Raw genomic sequence first — 20,646 nt, forward strand, 5'->3', positions numbered from 1 at the left:
TCTTTCCAAGATCCTTAGTCAAGTAATTCAAGTGCAAAGGTCACAGGGAGGGTGGATCTTCTGCCAGCTGTCATAGGACAAATAGTTCATTTATGATTTTAATGCTAAAGGGAAAAAGTGTATTCAAGACTGCTGAAAACATGATCTTCAATTGTCTGATTGTCTGTACAGGTGGACATCACTCAAAAAGGAGAAGGCTTTGGTGTGCTACCCTGTTATTTGGGATGACTGTGCGAAATATGCAGTCAGTCTCATGTTTTTGGACACTTGTTCAAAGGAAAAAACATTTTCCAAATTGAGAGGAAAACAGAAACTTCTGAATTCCACGGTGTTTCTGAGTGTAAGTACTGTTTTGTACAGTACTGTATCCTTAAAGCCATTTTTTCCAGAGTTATGGAATTGTTTTATGTTATTGTTTTTAATTAATGGTTAATGAAAATAACAAATTTTGTCTCCATTATTATAGGATCAGATGAGCTTGCAAAGTTTGTATGGATGAATGTATAGTTTGTAATAAGAAAGGAAGAAAAGCTCGTATTACACTATCATTTTTATATTTAACATAACAAGAGTTTCATAGTGAAGCGTCCATTATGCACCAAATTACTTAAGCAGTCTTTACTTAGTATTTATTATTAACCTTTATTTTACCAGGAAAAGTCCCATTGAGATTAAAAACCTCTTTTTCAAGGGAGTCCTGGCCAAGAGGCGACAACATGTTAAAATTACAAAGTTACATACATGTTATAAGTAACAATTACATTTTAAAAAACATTTTTCTCTGGCTCTCTCAGTATTAGTATTTAATTACACTGAACTTCAAATTACTTACAGTACAATTTGCGCCCTTCCCTGTAAAATATATGGAAGTTAGAAAGCTTAAGTTACTCCATAAGGCTCATGCCATGAGAAGTACAGCGTACTTGTGATGTAACATAAGGGGAAAAGAAATGTCTGGGAGTTACCATGAAATTAAGCTGTACTTAAAATTACATGCACTATAATATGTTACCGCCATGCTTAATTTGACCTTTCCAACTAGTCTTTTGGCCCAGCTCACTTCATTCCAGTCAATACAGGTAATAGGTTTCAACAAGAAAGCACCAATTAAAAAGAAAGAAAAAGAAAGATTATGTTTGCTAGATTATTTTCGATTGTTTGCTAAAACACCACCCATCTCAGGTGCGCAACTAATATGTAACACATGCTCATCTGTATCTTCTCTTCATGTGTATTCATCTCTGTCCAACCTCTCTATACCCATCTAGTCTGCGTTTCATTGCCATCATCACAGCAACAGTCACATCTATGTGACAACCTGCTCTGAAAAGAGGCAGTGGCCCCTGATGGCAGGTTATTGACGCAGACAAAGAGGATAAGGACAAAGTGTTTCAGTTTCAGGTGCACATGGTTGAAAGATTTGACATGACCTCCCTGTCGGAGCAGAGCAGCTCTGGTGATGACAGAACAAACAGAGACGAAGACACAGACAGACAAGTCCATCAGCCTTGATCTGGCTGATTGCAGCTTCACACTGTGTAGAGCTTAAAGAGACAAACTAAACTCTGTCAAAAAATAAAAAGGAGCACACACAAACTTTCAGAGCTCTTCTTCTGCATTTAAGAGGGATGCTGAACCCCAAGAGCGTAACATAATTGGACATTCCCCTCAGGATCATCCTTGATTTCAAACCAACCACCAGCTTCTTTCAAAAACACAGATGACAGGTGGAAACATCTCTTCAGGAGCCATTCTGTAGATCTGTCTTAACATATTAACAAAAAAAGTCGATGTCAGTGTGAGAAAAGTGGAATTCAAGAGTCCAAAAGTCACAGCCTCCGATGGTTTCCACTGATTTGGACTTTGTTTTTGGTCCATTTCATTCAATCATTGAAATCATGTTAACTCAAATTTCTTTCAGACTTGGTTGTCCTTTCAATAAAGTTCGGAGGTGAGAACATTAGCAGCTTAATTGACCCCACAAAGAGCTAACATATGTCTTGAAAAATAGGTTTTCTCATTGCTAAATATAAAAACTAAACTTTCCCATAGCCTCTAATGATTTATCCTATTTAGGTCAAACTTTTAAGTCAAACTACTGTAATGCTTGAACTACAGGCGCAATCGAAGAATCCCAGCGGTCCCCAAAAGCATCAACTTGGTGCTTTTTTGATGATATTAGGATCATTACAGTAATCCCAGGACAGGGGCCACATCCAAATCTCAGCAAATAACACAGAAAACACCCACATCTAAACAATTTAAAAAAAAATAAATAAATAAAAAAAATTATATATATATATATATATATATATATATATATATATATATATATATATATATATATATATATATATATATATATATATATATATTAAAAGGAAATGCACAATAAAAGCTCCACTAAACTTTTTAGACAATTCCTCACACAGTAAAAGATATTTTCCAAATTAAGAGAAAAGCAAAAACTTCTGAATTCCATGGTGTTTCTGAGTGTAAGTACTGTTTTGTACGGTACTGTATCCTTAAAGCCATTTTTTAAGGTTATAGAATTGTTTCTTGTTCTTGTTTTTAACTAAAGGTTAATTAAAATGAAATTAAATGAAATGAATTAAATCAAGGTTATAGGTTTGCTGTGTTGTTTTCTGTGTTATTTGCCGAGATTTGGATGTGGCGAGGATTACCGTAATGACCCTAATATCACTGAAAAGCACAGAGCCACTGCTTTCAGGAACCAGTGAAATTCTTTCAATTGAGCAAATGGTTCAGGAGATGAACCAGGACATCAACTGTGGTGTTCAAATTTTTCAGAAGGAATTCAGGAGAAATATCTGTTGTTTAAAAAGATTTAATTTGCTTTGGCAGTTGAAATTACAAGTTTTACAGCGCTGGACATTCACAGAAGAGATCCTGAAAATGAAAGTTGCAAAACATCTGTCTGGTGTCATGTCTGGCAACATGTTAGGCTTTAGAGAGTTAACATTTCTAAAACAAAGTGATTAAGACTGCATTACAAGCCTATAAAAACATTGGTATCCTTTTGTTTTTGGTCTCATCTCTTTAGCACAGAGATTTCGCACGAGTCTTTAGAGGATATTATGTACTACAGATAACAGGATTATTTGCAATTTTATGTTAAAGGGAACATTATTGTGAAATTGCTGAACCTTTGCCCCATCTTTACTTCACCAGAATAAACTGGTTGTCTGCCAATTAACCTTCCTCCAGTTGTTTTTGTTTCCTGTACTATATACTTTTCCAGCCTCTTCTTGCACCTATCCCTACTGTGTAGCTGCCCTTAAAACGAGGTACTAGTTTATACTAAAAATAGTAAAACGTCTCAATTTAGTCTCAATTTAAATATTTGTTATATTTCTATGTTCTATTGTGAATAAAATGGGTTTATGAGATCTGCAAAACCCATGTATTCTCTTTTTAATTACATATTGTACAGTGTCCCAGGTATTTAGAAGTGGAAATTGTAACTCCAGTGTCTTGCAAAGAAAAGATCATTTTAACATATCTATATCGTTTCTCATTTTTATGGTAGATTCATTTTGATAAAGAGAGAAAGAATATCATCCAAAAATCCAGAAACAAAACATTAGATGAAACTTGAGTGAAATAGGAATTTTTGAGGCCTGGACTTCCCAACCCGCTGGTCTAAAAGATATGTGGACCGTTAACTCAGAAGGATCAAGTGGAGAAAAAGAGTCTATATAAATATTAATGGTATTGAAAGTAGTAAACAAACATGGAGACATGACTGACAGACACAGAGACAGTCACCAGAATGGAAACTGGGACACAAAGGAATACAGAATGGGAAGACAACAGGACTATAACTATATACCAGCACAGGAGACAAACAACTACTAACATGCAACAGCAACAAACCCGGACAGAAACGATAACCACACAAAGCACAGAGAACACAGGGCAAACATGATAACGAAAACAAAGAATGAATCACACCTAATAACCCAGAATAGACTCAAGACACTGCGACCAAAACCTAGGAACCCTTATTTTGCTTGAGAATCAAATAGTTATTTCATTCACTGACATGCAAATCTACTTTCACTGATATTCTCCCTTCATTAAACTACCAGAAAAATCAGTTACTGTTCATTCCTTCGTAAGTGAGCAAGCTTGCAAAACCTGCAGGGGGGATTTCCCCCACTATATATACACACTGTAGCCTTTTTAATTTTACAGTCAGCACAATGGCAATTTTGCTTTTTTTAAGTACTATGTTTGCATAGGTAATATATGGATAATAGTGACAGTGAAGTGCTAACACTGTCACTTCACAGCAACATTGTTCCTGGTTCCTGTGTAAGTTTTCTCTGCCTGCTCCAGGTTTCTCTCACAGTCCAAAGATATGCATGTTATCTTATTTGGAGATTCCAAATTGCTGATGGATGTGCAGTTGTTAAAGTGCTCAGAGCCTACAGATTAAAATACCATATAAATGAACAGTTACAACGTGACATGTGGTCCAAAGTCCTTTGAGGGGTCAGTAAGACAAGAAAAGCACTATAAAACCAATTAATATATAAATACATTATATTTCTCTGGGGAAAATGATACTTAGTATCATTTGTGTGGCTTCTCCAGAAAGTCTAACTGCTGATAAGTCTGGTAACCCATTAGCTAGTGGGTTCACTTAGCAATGGAAGTATTTAGGGCTCTCACTGTAGTCAGAATATTTGGTTAGCAGATAACAGATCCACTCCAAGGCTTCATGTTCCAAGTTCTAGTCACCATTTACAAATGCAGACAACTTTAAAGAAGCCATTGAATTCTAATCAAATTCAGTGATTATGGCATAGTGACCCAACTACATAACAACTTACAGCTCACATACATAGTCATTGGAAAAGGATCATCAAAAGCTCGACAACCCCTGCTCAATAACCCTTATTGTAACATGAAGTTAATCTCGTAAATGGTAAATAAACTTGCTCTTATATAATGGTTTTCTACTGCAGCAATTCAAAGCGTCATGTCTCATTTACCCAAGTATTTGTTTTTATATCTAACATTCACGCTCTGACGAACATTTCATCCTTGGGGCAACTCCGGGTTCAGTATCTTGCTCAAGGATCCTGCTGACTGGAGCACTCAGGGATTGAACCAACAATTCCCCAATTAGTAGACAACCTGTGCTACCCCAGCCTGAGCCACAGCCACATTATTATTATTATGTGTATTATTATTATTATTATTATCATTATGTAAGTTATTGTCCCCAATAGTCAGCCAGTGACTATTTTAAATGGTTTTAAATGGCAATAGCAGAAACTGACAAAAAGTCTGATGCTCCACAACAGTGGTTTTTTTTTTTTTTTTTTTTTTTTTTTTTTTAAATCAACAGATAACAATGGCTACAGTCATCTATTATATATACAGCAACAGTCTCAACCAGTCTGAACAAGCAACAATGAAAGACTGCTGACTGAATTCACAAATATCTAAAGGTTTTACACAGAAAACCATTAAGTGTGAGAAAACTGTTGGGCATCAGCTGGTACATAAAATGACCAGTTTATCCCTGAAAACAGAAAGTGTGGATTCACGGAGCAGGACAGTAACTGTGAGTAGGCTGGTATGTGTGAGCCTCTGACATGGCTTCCATGTGTAAACAGCTTCATTATTAGAGCTGACACGCCAGTCAATAAAATCTGATGCTGCTGTCTGTTCTAAAGACAAAGAAAAGATACTGTGGCTCTGCTCTCATTGTCTCACCTCTGAGTTATTAACCTTCAAATAGAAAACAAAACCATCTCGCTCATGTTTTTAAAAAAAAAAAAAAACTGCAGCTATTTCCATGGAGTCAAGACAGAACAAGTGGGACTTTATTAATGGTAATAACCCATTTCACATGCAGTCATTAGTGAAATGTAACCCCCACATTGATTTTTATCAAAAGCACACCTGCAGGGCGACTGGAAATGAAGATGCAGGTTAACAGCTATGATCGTTATTAAAGTGAGAATGACTTCCTCTCAAGCCCATTACGCACAAACATGCTCACACACACAGCAACACTTTGCACCCAGTTAAGAGCTATTTCAGGGAAACCTTCCATTTCCTTTTGCAAACACTGTGTCAGCACCTCTCGCGATTGACGTTTCAATCTATTCCATTAAACATTAACGAGTTGTGGCGAGAATGGACCGCAGTCACACCACATTACATAAATACAGCTATAATCAGCTTCATTTCACAGTACCTGGCATGGGAGGGGTTGAAAATGTAGACATGTCTTCTATATACAGGTTTAAAAAAAAGAATGTTTGTAGGTCCAATCAAGGAAGAGTAAAACAGAAACATCCAAATGAAAAATTATACAAAAGATGAAAAATAAATAAATACAGGACAAAAAATATAAATAGAACAATGAGGGAAATACAGAAAAAGACAAGTGGTTCATTAAGTTTTTTGACCACAAGACGTTTTTAGGGACAATTACAATAACCTCAGTTTTATCTGAATTTAAAAGCACAGAATTTGAGGTCATCCAGCTCTTTATGTCTTTAAGAAATTCCTGCAGTTTAACTTATTGGTGTGTGTTATCTGGTTTCGTGGATAGATAATGTTGGGTGTCGTCTGCACAGCAGTGAAAATGTATGCTGATGTCTTCTGATGATACTGCCTAAGGAAAGCATGTATAATGTAAACAGATTTGGTCCTAGCACCGAACCCTGTGGTACTCCATCACTAACCTTAGTGTGTGAAGAGGACTCTCCATTTACATGAACAAATTGGAGTCTCTTAGATAGATATGATACAAACCACTGCAGTGCAGTAGCTGTAATACCTACACAGCGTGCTCTAATTGTTCTAATAGAATATTCTGGTCGACAGTATCGAATGCTGGACTGAGGACAAGCAGGACCGACTGACCACAGTACATGAGAACTCAGGGCTGTGTGTCGGACAGGGTCGTCTGCAGTACGGGGGCCCCACAGGGAACTGTTCTGGCTCCGTTCCTCTTCGCCATCTACACTGCAGACTTCTCCCACAACTCCACCCAGTGCTTTCTTCAGAAATTCTCTGATGACTCCACAATAGTCGGCCTGATGATCACTGATGGGGATGACAGGGAGTACCCTTAACTGACCCAAGACTTTGTGGACTGGTGCCAGCAGAACTACCTCCAAATCAACACTAGTAAAACCAAGGAGCTGGCGGTAGACTTCCGCAGGCACAAACATCCTCCAGTGCAACCACTGAACATTCAAGGTATGGACATCGAGGCTGTGGACAGCTACAGGTGCCTTGGTGTTTATGTGAACGATAAACTGGACTGGACAGAGTCTCAGGTCGTTTGGAGTGAAGGGCCCACTCCTGAAGACCTTCTATGACTCTGTGGTGGCCTCGGCCATCTTTTATGGTGTGGTCTGCTGGGGTGGCAACATCTCTGCTGGGGACAGGAAGAGACTGAACAGGCTGATCCGAAGGGCCAGCTCTGTTCTAGGATGCCCTCTGGACCCAGTGGAGGTGGTGAGTGACAGGAGAATGGTGGCTAAGCTGTCATCACTGTTGATGAGTGCAATTCTCTTTTTCTGACAACGTATTTTATTCTATTGTATATAGTATGTTATTCTTATTATATTGTCCTATTCCAGTGTTTTTCTTAGTTTTTGCTATTGTAACTTTGCACTGTCCACTTTCTGCTGTGACACAACAAATTTCCCACTAGTGGGACTAATAAAGGTTATCTTATCTTATGAATAAACTATTTCTCAGCAGATGATGAGTTAGCTGTTTCACAACTACTCTTTCAAGATTTTTTAGATAAAAGGAAGGTTAGAGATAAGACTGCTGAGTCAAGAGATGGCTTTTTTTAATGGTTTAACTACTGCCAGCTCAAAGGCCTGTGGTATTTAGCCAATTATTAGCGGTAGGTTGATCATATTAAAGATTGAAGCATTAATTAATGGTAAAACTTCTTTGAGCAGTCTTATAGGAATGGGGTCTAAAAGACACTTTGATGGTTTGGAGGAAGTAATTACTGAAGTTAATTTAGAAAGATTAATTGGTGAAAAGGACTAAATGAATATCACTGAAAGTACTGAAAGTAGCCGTAGATAATGCTACATCTATGATATCATTATCAGTGATTCTTTCCTCTAATCGTTAAAATTTTCTTTGTAAAGAAATTCATGAAGTCATTACTCGTTAATTGTTAACTATTAATAGCAAGCCAACCATTAATACCATTGTATTAATGTTTGGCTCAACAGTGCTCTGACTTTTTGTCAGCCTGGCTACAGTGCTGAAGAGAAACCTGTTGTTCTTATTTTCTTCAATCAGTGATGAATTTTAGGATATTCTAGCTTTAAGTAAGGCTTTTTTTTTTTTTTAAATTAAAGCAGCAAACTATTTCTCTAAATTATGATCTTCTAAATTAGTGAGACTCCATTACTGAGTTTGACAGTTATACCAGGGAGTTAAGTACTTCTGATTTGAGGCTCTCTTTATAGTCATGCAAGGCATATGTAGTGAAGAAGGTAAATGATTAACAAGATAATCAACCTGTGCAGGAGTAGCTGCTCTGCAATATGTTGGTAAAAGGCATTAAAGATGATAACAGTTGGTGAATTTTATCCTCCAACTTAGTACCAGTACTTTCAGAAAGACATCTGATGTGATGAAATCTATCCTTCATGGCTATGTAATCAATTATTGTAAAAGTAAGTTTTTCAAGGGTGCAAAGCGAGTCTCTAATTCAAACTGGCCTCCAGACTTGAAAATAGGCTACATTTATTACTGTGTGCTGTTAAGAAAAAAGGAGGAAGTCATTTCAAGAAAATGAGAACACGGCAAGAAAATGGATGAACAGTATGTGATGTATTAAAGAAAAAAGTGTCACCATTTAATTTTGTCTTCATACTCTCTTCCTTCCATCTTTACCATATGTTGTGTTTGTTTTTCCTCTCTCACAGTAGTGTGACCTACAATGCTGTTAAGCTGTTTCGATCCGACTCTTGCTGTGTGACTGTGTGATACAGAACCAATCAGCATGTGAACATGAAACCCTCTCCAAACAAAAAACACCATCTTGGAACCTGCTGTCTGATTGGTGTTCTGTAATGAAAAACTCTTCACACTGTGTACAGTGGAAAGAAGGGAGCAACATCGCAATAAAAACATGTTATGGTAAAAGGATGGCAGTGGATGAGGGAAAAAAAGGAAAGAATTACTTTAAATTAAAGACTGTCAGGACCAAAAATTAGAAAAACATAAAGTGATATCAAACTCTTCAGATTTGGTCTGCAGGCTTCAACAGAGTTTTATTTATTTTAACATAACCTGATGCTAAAAAGGTGCCGTTTCTCTTCCATCAAACTGTTTTCCATTAGGCTGACTACAGAGTACCAAAACAACCCCAGGATAAGGCTGTGCTAATGTAATACTATGAGCTATCAAGGAAATAATTGCATAATCCAATTGTATTATATTGTATTGTATTGTATTGTATGACTGAACCAACAAACACAATGCTGCTGTGAGGTTTCTACAGCAGTGCTGGTGCTAAAACACTGAAATGCTATATAATGGTAATCTCAGGGTACATGATGGTAACGTTGTGCATGTCAAACTGTTAATTTGTCAGTATTCTGACAAATTAGTATAATAGCATAATAAACTTGTATGAAGGTGTACTAGGGCCACATTAAGAAAAAATATTATTGATAATTTTGAGAATAAAGTTAAAATACTATTTTGAGAAAAAAGTTGTAATTGTATTTTCGACTGTAATCTGTAATCCGCACATCCAATTATGAGCAGATTACAGTTACGGTTTCAGAACAAACTGCCTCAACTGCTGTACCCTCTACAAAACGCCTCGTGTAGATGACTTAGTAAAACAAATTGATCAGCGGTCTGACACAACCTCTTTGCTGCATGAGGGTGTAACTATTGATAACCTTGCATTTGTCCTTTACCAGCCACTTCATTTTGAAAAACACAAACTCTTCCTTGTTTCTGTGTTTTTCCATCTCACCAGATGCAGCTTACTCAAACCATCCTTTCAATGCCCTTATACATACACCGCATCGTTTATGTGCTAAAAGAGAAATCATTTCCTTTATTGCTACTAAAACATTTTCTGAAGTAGGCTTTAATTAATTGACAGGGTATAGCAACCGTGGTGATCTCCACATTTTGACTTTTTTCTGGAGATGCAAATACAAATGTTTTCTCAAAATAAATTTTCAATTTTAATATGAAAATTTTGACTTTATTCTCAAAATGATCAATAATCTATTTTTTCTTAATGTGACTCTAATATAATAACAACAACAACAATAATAATAACAATCTTTGTATTTTTATTATTATTATTCATTTTGTCATTGTTTTGCTGTGTTTTATTTTATTGTTAAGTGTCCGTGGGTGTCTTGAAAGGCGCTTTTAAACAGAAGTTGTTGTCGTCATCATCATCATCATCATTATTATTATTATTATTATTATTATTATTATTATTATTATTATTATTACTACTACTACAACAACACTTATACCTTAAACTTTTCTTGAGTCGGACCTGGTACATAAAAAAAAAAAAAAAAGTACATTCCTACCAACCTGCTTCACTGTTAGGAAGTAAATTATGGGAATACGACAAAAATCATCAAGAAAATTTGGATTTATCTCTCAAGAGAAAGATTTGTAACTGACCTGCTTTTATACAAATGGTTCTGGTTACAGTTTTAATTTCACTAAAATAAACGAAAACTAAAGGTTTTCTAATGGTTTCCATTTAAGAGCAACCACAATAATAAAGACACAAAAAATTTGAAAACAACAACTTACAATCACTCAGGTTCTGCCAAGTCTCAATAGATAAATAAAGATTGCAGGCAGAAGCATTCAACAGAATATGTAACTATGCACCTGAACTCTGTGTTTTACAGTTGTGGTTCCTTTCCCAATAAACACTGTTTGATTTTAAAAGCTATTCGAACACTTTCTGTAGTTTGCTACTTTTCATTTCTTCAATGACATTCAGATAATCAAAACAGATCGAGTGAGAAGCTGAACTTACTGATGGGGGATGTCAGTTTTTGGTTTCCTCCTCTGCAGTCTGGGGTTTTGTTTTTGGGGTGGAGGATCGGTTTGTAGGACTGTCCAGTCGCTCGGTACATGGCCTGGACCCACAGCACCCGTTCCTGCTCATCATCACAAGCAAACATCACCAAATCGCCTTCCTTCAACACGTTAAAAAAAACCCGACCACCTTGCAGACCTAAAGAGGAGATAAAAGAAGTGAATGTTAAAGGGCAGAATAATGAAAAATAAGCACATCCAAATCTTACTTTGTGAAAATTTCATCATATTCATCATATTCCATGAAATCATTTCTTGATGATTTATAATTAATTTCTTTTTAAACTGTAGTAAATCTGTGCTCCCTACTCTTCTCAAAAGTGAGATATTGAAAAGTCTGTAATGTAATCTTCAAAATAGAGAACGTGGTTATGAACAAAATTTAGCAGAGAAACAGATAACACAACAAAAATTATAAAAAATGCATTTAAACGTAACATTTAAACAGCTTTTTTGACAGAGTTTTGGGGAGATTAGTATAATTCCATAAATTAGAGTTGTTTTGATTATTTTATTGGCTCCAATAACTTTATTCTTTGTACACACTCAGTTTCAAGATGATCAAAATCTATCGTGCTATTGTTTTAACATTTCTTTTTCATGTCTACCTGGCCGAGGCTCACAGCAGTCCACTGTGTAGCCCTCCAGCTGCATCAGCTCCTGAGGCTCAGCCTTCTTCTCTCTATAGCTGCACATTGCAAATGTGTACTGACTAACCTGCAGGACAGCGACACAAATTCATGAGCAATCAAAAACAGACACACATGCATGCACACACACCCACACACAGACATGAAAGTTCTCCAGGTTCATTTTCTTTGCTGTCCCACAAAATGTGCTAAAAATGTAAAATTTAGTGTTAGGGCTACGCAATGACTGTTAAATATGAATCATGTGAACTTGTTAAGATTATGACATATTCCGACTGTCACATCTGATTTCAGAAAGACGGTAAAAGCAAACTCAAGTCTTCACAAACCAGTGGGCAATGTCATTGTGTCCACTTTGGCTACACAGTGTCTTACTACCAGCCATCATTAAATATGAACAGCCTTTAAACATTTGATTCCAGGTGCAGAGAAACAGTATCTGAGGACGTTACAAGCTCGTGGGGGTTGGCTGTCACAAAAGCATGGGGTAGATTTGCAAGAATATGCCCCATGTGCCTCTAATGCTCAGAAAGTTAATGTCAGCTTAAGTTGAAAAAAAAAGTGTCAAAGTAATTGAGACAACCGGTTTCCTATGAAGGCTGAAGCTTTCATATGTGACTGCTGCATCCTACCAGAACGCTGCCTGAATCAGATCCTTCAAATGTCAACACTTTGCTGCTGCTGTATTACACCTCTGTCCATATCAGTCACAGCTTACAAATTCATCTGAGCAGCGTCTCACCAGTTTCATACCTGGACAAGAACAAAATATCTTTTTTTCCAGCGTTTCCAGACCCTCTGCCCCATAGCGTACAGGTATCTGAAGCACAAAGAAAGACAGTGAGTTACTGATTGCTTTTTTAAAAAACATTTTTTCCTGAAGTGAACTGCATGTACGATACTGTGTTTCACACACTAATTTAACAGATGACTCACTCATTTTACCCATTTATATACGTCTCATTTTAGCTAGCTAAATAAGCTGGCTAAAATGAGACTAGATTAGTTATTCTGATGGGTACTTAAAGCAGTTGGAATAGTTACAAATAAATTAATCATATGTAATAGTCCTGCCTAAAATGGATTTACATCCATTTTAAACTATTTAACCCAATTTGTCAGTTTTACTATTAAATCATGTAGAAAATATTTTTTCCAAGGTGAGAAATTTGCATAAAACTTAAGCCACTTATCTCTTAAACTGACTCACAGACTCTGCTCAAATTAAATAAAGATATTCTTGAGAATAAGAAAATACTCTGAGGCATTTTGCCTGATGAACTGTGGTTGCAGTGGATTTTTAAAAATGTATGTGGTCCTCTAAATCACAAAAACAAGCAAAATTACTTTTTTCCTCATTAAGTAGCAGAAACTCTTATTACTCTTGTTCTTTAAATGGTCTGTAGAATTCGGTTCGTCGGGTTTTGTGCTCACCAACAATGTCAGCAACATTTTGAGAAGTCCTACTTTACAGAGTGTTATGGTTTACTCTTTCTTTCTTTTTCATGCCCACACACACCACACAAGTGCTTTTAGTGCTCAGAGTAGAAAAGCGCTATATAGGAACCAGTCCATCTATCATGTACAAAATGTTACCGAGGGCTGCTACTGGCCTACAGGATGCACTTTCAAAATATTTGACATATAGCTTGTCATCTCTAATTCAAACAGCAACCCAAGTCTCACACTGAAGAGTTAAAAAGCTTTTGAAGTTTTCCAGCAGCTGATAAAGATCATGCAATATCACTGAAAGATCCAGAAGAGCCACTAAAGGGGTCCTGAGGAAAGACTGTTTTGTCAAATGTGAAATGGATTTGTGGAGCTCCACAGGAGTTTTTGTATTTTCTAAAATAAAAGAGCATACTTATTTTCTTTTCTTGTAGTTTAATAAATTTGAATGTCAAATGCATTAATTTTGATAAACGCCTAACCTTTAAAGTCAATCACTCTTTGGATTTTGGACTGCTGCCTTGGGTGTGGGCAGTGTCGTCTTACAATTCACCAATAAATGAAGGAAAAACTGGCTAGTATTACTGTTCTTGAAGCTTGTAGGTACAAATGACAAAAAACCAAGTATAGAAACGCATAACTTCAGGAGAAATTGTTTTCAACGTTTTGCTTGAGATATTCATTTGCCTCCTGCTTCAGATAAAAGGTTACTATACTGTTTTAATGCAACCCACCCCAAGAAGAACAAAACATAAAAGAACAAAAACTACATTTACATTTAAAATATTTACAAGCTTTTGTGAGCCTCTTTGTACCAAATCATTATTTTGATATTATTTTTATTGTGTCTCATATCACAATAGGACACCAAATTATTAGTAACAATTATTTTTTATCTAAAGTGAAACTAAAGTAATGAGTTTTGAGCTGAAAGAGGCCATGACAACAACAGCAGCTCAAAATGGAAGAATGACCAGCATGGCCTCTCAATCAATGGCTGCTCCTGGGCCTCCTAAAGCGTGGGATACAGGCAAGTGCAAGTGAGGAAAATCAATCCATGGCGAGACCTCTTTCTTCAGCCCTGATGCCTGCCCTTAAAGAAAAGGCCTCCAGTCAAGGCTGTGGTGTGTCTGGATGGAGAATCTGGGCCATTCTGCATGACTCCAGGTTAACATGTGGCACTGTTCGCCAGCCACTTGTGTAAATTATTTGGTTGCCGGTCCTGCTCCTTCCTGCTGTTTCAAACATCCTTCAGCTGCAAGGATCCAAAGAGATGGACTGCTGATGCCAAAAAGTTCACTGCAGACATTTAACAGTCCTCACAGCACAAAAACATCCATCTTAAACTGGTCATTTAGCCAGACATTTAGACTCTGAGGGTTTTAAAGTCTGTCGACACACTGAGCAACTACAGTGTTTCTCGTTGTATTTATATATTAGGCACCATTTGTTTGAAATAAAAGAACCGATGTTACAACAATGAAGAAAGTTTTTGTGTCTAAATCTGGTTATAACCGTAGCAGATTGGCTGCGATTTTAAAAATTGTAAGAAAAAAAGACATACTTTAAGACAAAGTAATAGAACAGATTATCCGCAGCAGCATTAAGGAGTTTGTAATAGACTTCATTTATTTCAGCACAAATAAAAAAAGAGATACTTTGCCTCCTGGAGAGATGATTTTTAGGGAGAAAGAAAGCATCAAAACATTTTTTTTCTTATTTAAATAAAAAGTGTCAGTTATTTATAGTTCGTAATTAATCAATACTGTTTCACACAATACAATTTATAGTGATGTGGAGAATACGAAGACATTTCCTTGTTAAAATAAGAAAAAAACATTTTTGGAAAATGATGCGTTCATGTTTTAAAACTAACATAGATGCCTACGGTCAACTTATATTTGTTTGTAACAAATGACGGATAAAAACAAATATCTGCCATAAAATAATGAATGTTAGATTATAAGAAAATGAGATTTTAGCAAATGAATCGGTTTCACTGGGAGAATCTGAGCAAAGCGACATTTTTCATAAAACAACTTTGTTCTCACACACACACACACACACACACACACACACACACACACACACACACTTGACTTTAAGACAAGACCGAATCATATTTATGATAAATGAGTGTAGACTGCTGGTTTTCTTCTACTGTTCACATAAAATACAAAAACACATTTGAAATAAAGAAAACGCTACGTCCAGATGAACAGAATCAACGTTTGTGGATTTAAATAAAGTATTTCCTTTTTGTTTCCCTGCCCGTTTTATTTTGACCATCAAATGTGTTTTTGCATCTGTTGGTCTCCTAATCGAGTTTAATTCACTTTGACTACTTTTTTACTGTTTTGTTTTTTTCTACAGTTTGAACCTAAGCCCACAAACACTGCCAAATGCAAAATGTCTTTTAACAGAATAATTTTTCTATTTTTATATATTTTCTTTGCTATAAGAGAAGTAATGAAATGCTTCAGTTGGACTCATTTCATTGACATGTCTGGAGTTATTTTGATAATCTTATAGGTAAAACTCAGAAATGCAGCATGTAAGACATTGACCTCAGTTGGTGGAACAGCATCAAAGCAGCAGGCACAGCAAAACCCTTAATAAATCAAATGCCAGAAAACCAACAAAGAGAAGAGCTGAACATGGACCAGAGAGGCAGAAGTAACAGAGACCGATACTGACCCCTTGTGTAAACCAAGAAGGCTACAGATGGAGTGCAGTTACCAACCAGCCAGTCAATTATTAAAACTGCCCGACTCCCACATTGTTACTGTAATGAACAGAACCGTTTGTCGGCTCCTGCGGGAGGCTCATTAGATGTGTGAGGCTCATTCATACACAAGACTCATTCACATACACATTCATACAAGTGCTTCTTCTAAACCTAAGCGCCTAAAATTTGAAGGATACATCACGAGCAACTTAGGGTTCAGTATCTCACCCAAGGATGCTTTGACTTGTAGACTGGAACTGGAAAGCAAACACAGACCTTAGAATTTTTAGACAAACCACGTTTCTGCCTGAGTCATAAACCATGAGTCAAAATGAGAGGTGTGACTCATTCCTCTCATCTTACTGAAAATACAGCAGAATTTAGTTACACGAAGTCAGATTGTCCACCGGATTGTTTATTTTTTGTTTGTTTTCCACAAAGAGTGGAAACACTGAAAACTGCTAAGACCATAGACTCTGCATCATCTTTTCCAAGGAAATTTGAATTTAAAACTGTTAGTTTAAAACCAATTCTAATTATTACTGTAAATTTTGAAGAAAAAAACCTGACTCCATACAATATATTAAAAAAAAAACGAACTCTTCAATTGAGACATGAAATGTGAAAAGAAAATAAATATTTCTTTCAGCAACACTTGCAGGCTGGAAAATTAGAATTTGCTTCCATCTTCTGGTTAAAATAAAAACTACACAGTAACAACTCAAACAGGTCTTACACAGAAATATTTTAAAAGAATAGTGATTCTAATTTTAGCTGCCATTGAGAAAACCAACCAGGCTAAAAAAGTGCTGATAAAAAAGCAAAATAAAACCTTCCTCAATGAACATATGTGAACATTTGTGACTTATGTTCAGAAAGAAAGAACAAAGCATAGCAATGTGATATTTCTTTAAAATCTATTTATCCCAATGTGGAGTGTGGCAGTATTCCTGATTAAATTCTGCAAGTGTTTTGTACAATGGCAAACCTCAGACACTGCTGCCTGAGTCCAATTACTTGACCAATTACTTGATATACTTTATTGTCCCCTTAGGGAAATTTGTTGTGGACTCAAGTGCTGCCGTCACAGAGTTAACAGACATTAAAGAAAGAAGAAATAAATAATAGATTAAAAAAACAACAACAAAAACAAAACATTAGTCCATCTTTAACCACAAACTACTCCATTTGTTTGTTTGTTACAAACACGCCACAGCACAACTCTACTATACTGCAGAAAATATATTTTGGATTTTTTATTTATTTATTTTTTTTACACTCCAAGCCGCAACTGTTTTATTTCCATAGAGAAGAAGGACGTAAGCCTACAGTGATCACCCTCGGTCTCCTAGGAAATAAACCTATGATTACAATTTCAAAATCCTCCTCAGAAAACTTGACTTCTGATGTCAAGGTCATCAGGGTTCGAGTGTCTCACTAAACATGTTGGTATGATTTTGAAAATCCTAGGTGACTCCCGTCTCAAGTTTTCGCATTCACAAGATCGAGAATTGAACTTGTCAGAGATTTTTCGTAGACAGACCTATGGTGTCAAGTCACTTCCTTCTTGAGTTATTACATTTACAAACTTGGGCTGGGCTGTGACTTCTTTGCTATCCAACTGTCAAGCACTGAAGTAAAAAAACTTTGGAAAAAAAACCCAACTGAAACCGCGCCCCCCAAAAAAGAAAAAAGAAACAAGATATAGCATGTGACTCACCCGCTGTGCTTCATGTTGGGAGGTTTGTCCATGCGGACAGCCAGTTTGATTTTCAGCTCTGTGTCCTGGCTGTTCTTGGGGACAATCATATGATGGAACTCTGTGTGCTTTGGGCCATTGGTAGTCGGGTTCAGGATTACCTGAGAGGGAGAAATGGAGAAATAGATCAGGGAAAAAAAAAAAAGAGTACAATGTCTATGGGAAAATAGCCCTCAGCTTCCTGACCTAAAACCACAGTAAAGACCTATTTAACAGTTCCTACTAAATTTATGGTCTTGAGTCTTATTTAATAAAGCATAATGTTTTTGTAAATTGTGGTTCGATTCAAAGTAATTAATAAGTTGTGTGATGCAAAGATAACTTCGGAGGCTGTGAGAGAGTGGTTATGAGAAAAAGATGAGGATGTGTGAGTGAGTGACACCAAGGAGCAACTCGTGTAAAACAATGTCTGACCTTTTGAATGTATGATTTAATAAGAGTATATTGTGATGAGCAAACCCAGAGATTTAAAGAAAAAAGTAAAAGAAAGTATTCCTATGTAAGTGAATAAAAGAACATTTGATTTTAAAGTGTGTATGTGTAAGTCAAATGGAGAGAGGATGATAAAGTGTGGCTGGACTGTGTGGTTGGATGTCACCGTGCATGACGCCAGTTGTCATCTCAGAAGATATAATGTCCAGTAAGAGAAGAGAGGCGGTAGAAAGGATGACAAGCTAAAAATGCTTTGTGCAGAGGAAATAAGAGGTTCATCCCATTGTTTTCTGTGAGATGAGCAGTTCACATTGGATCAAAGAGTACTCTGTTCATTTTTGACTATTTTTGCCAATACCTTGTTATAGTCTCTTTATTTTTTACTAAGAATGGGACAGCTTCAGAAGACAAACAATGACCACATCCTCGCCAACAATTAAGTTGTTCCCTGGTCCGTCTGGCCTTTTGTTTTGGAGTTATAAAAAAACCTTACACTATTTTTTCATGAAATCCCTTAACATATGAGACTGTATTAGTTCTTTGAGTATTTATCTAGGGCTACACTAATTGTTAAAATTTTAATCTTGATCGTTGTTTCGACTTCCCAAAATTAAATGAATATGTTCAAGCAGTATTGAAATCACATGCTTCATCAATAGAACAGGAAGGAAACGCAAATCAAGCATTCCCTAAATCGGCACCTGACCACATGCTTGCATGTACCAATCACAGCTGCTCTCATGCAGTAAGACGTTTCATTCATATAGTCTGGAAGAAATAAGAAACTTCCAACCAGCAACTGTCAGTCATTGTTTTCACTGTGCTTTGACTTCCCTGACCTTCAATTATCTCCTCCATACACACAATGAACTGTGAATTCAGCTTAATCGGGATTTAACTTGTATACAACAACAACATGTTTGGATCTTGTAGATATGTGTGAACCACAAATGCTCTACAAAATTACAAATAACATCTGAAGCTTTTAGAACTTCGAGCTGTTTCTGAGCAAAAAAAACATCTTTGATACAACATTAAGGTTGTATCAAAGTTTCAAACAACTTTCACACAATACTCATTTATAAATGTGGACAACCTGGAGAAAAATATCAATTCATTATTGAAGTTTGGAAATTAAAAAAAACAAACTCACAACAGAGAAATGAAATTGAAGAAATGTTGTATCTAAAGTCACATTTATTATCAATAACACTACGCCTAAAATGACAATGTAACTAATGCAGACTAAATTACACAGTTATTTTCATTTTGATCATTTGAATGTAGTTAATTATCTTCACATAGAGAACTTTTCTAAACAAGTAAATATTATCTACTAAACATTATACACTAAATAGACTTTAATAAACCAGAATAATAGATTTATTCACCTTGCCCAGCTCCTTGTCATCCAAAGCTAAGACCCTGGTGCTCTCTAGGAAGAGCTTCACTTTAACTGAAGGCAGAGGGTGAGTTGTGGTGAAGTCCCCCTGAGTCCCCCACCTGAAAGATATGAGAATTTTAATGATTTGTAAAATTGTAGGTTGACACTGCTGTTGACACCGGGACAGGGAGGAATTGAAGATAAACAGATTTAACTCGAGCTAACATTAGCAGCCTTTTTGCTGCCTCACCACTGTATGTTCTACTACCACACCATCTTGGTACTGCTTTGGCTGCTAACCGCACAGCAAGTCACATTATTTGGCAGATAATTGTATTAAAAATGCCTGTTAGTCAAAGCAACCACCTCCATAATAGAGAAAATTTTAAGGTTATATGAGATTTCAACTAGTTACATTTTTTTTTAATCCACCACCTTATGGAACTCATAGAAATAATTTTTTTTTTTAAAGAAGCAACTGTAAAATTAGACATAATTAGAAATTTTAACATTGAAATTCACTGGAATGTACTCATTTTTGGAGTGTTTTGGGGGACTTCTCCTTCAACTGGCTTCAAATTCAGTCCTAGAGGTTATAATTATTGTACATATTTTTCTACAAAAACAAAATTCTGCATGTTCCATCTTGTCTAGGTGGTCATTAATCTGCATAGCATGACTTTTATTGCTCCAGTCTGTCTGGGTTTCTCCCTTTTTTCATTCATTTTGGTTCTGACCTGAACTGAATAAACTTGGTTGGTCTCCTGCTGTAATTTCCCCTCAACCCTTTACTATGAAATTAAATTGAAAAGAATATTCTAACAAAATTCTGCCTGGGATAGTATCAGCCCGTTTTATTAATGGGCCAACAAACTGTGCGGCTAAAATTGACACTTAAAGATCAGAAGCTGGAATTATGAGTTTAGCCTGAAGTAGTTAGTCCCACTGTATGAGACTATACAGCAATTTGTCCCCTTCTCTTTAATAAGTAATAAGAGAGTAATAAGAGAGTAATAAGTTCAACAGGAGATGAAATAACATGGAGCAGGACTGAGTTCAGCTTATTGCTGCAGACCTCCACAACAGTCACAATTTCTCATGTGGTCCCTTGGTAAAA

The 20,646-nt window shown here is 36.2% G+C and overlaps 1 protein-coding gene across 7 annotated transcripts in view; it reads right to left on the reverse strand.

Annotated features, from left to right (window-relative positions):
* cadps2 (Ca++-dependent secretion activator 2) overlaps nt 1–20,646 on the reverse strand; it is a 173,881-nt gene that overhangs the window by 129,889 nt on the left and 23,346 nt on the right. For all 7 annotated transcript variants that reach the window (XR_005695094.1, XR_005695091.1, XR_005695092.1 and 4 more), the window contains exons 7-11: nt 19,537–19,648; nt 17,675–17,814; nt 12,531–12,597; nt 11,736–11,844; nt 11,066–11,266 (exon numbers count right to left, since the gene is read on the reverse strand). Coding sequence is in view for 4 of the 7 variants with exons in the window: in XM_040026725.1 (XP_039882659.1) it covers nt 11,066–11,266; nt 11,736–11,844; nt 12,531–12,597; nt 17,675–17,814; nt 19,537–19,648 (629 nt within the window). In the remaining 3 variants the exon portion in view is untranslated. The remainder of the gene's footprint in view (nt 1–11,065; nt 11,267–11,735; nt 11,845–12,530; nt 12,598–17,674; nt 17,815–19,536; nt 19,649–20,646) is intronic.

Source organism: Simochromis diagramma, unplaced genomic scaffold (assembly GCF_900408965.1).
Source record: "Simochromis diagramma unplaced genomic scaffold, fSimDia1.1 OVJJ01000293.1, whole genome shotgun sequence".
NCBI lineage: Eukaryota > Metazoa > Chordata > Actinopteri > Cichliformes > Cichlidae > Simochromis > Simochromis diagramma.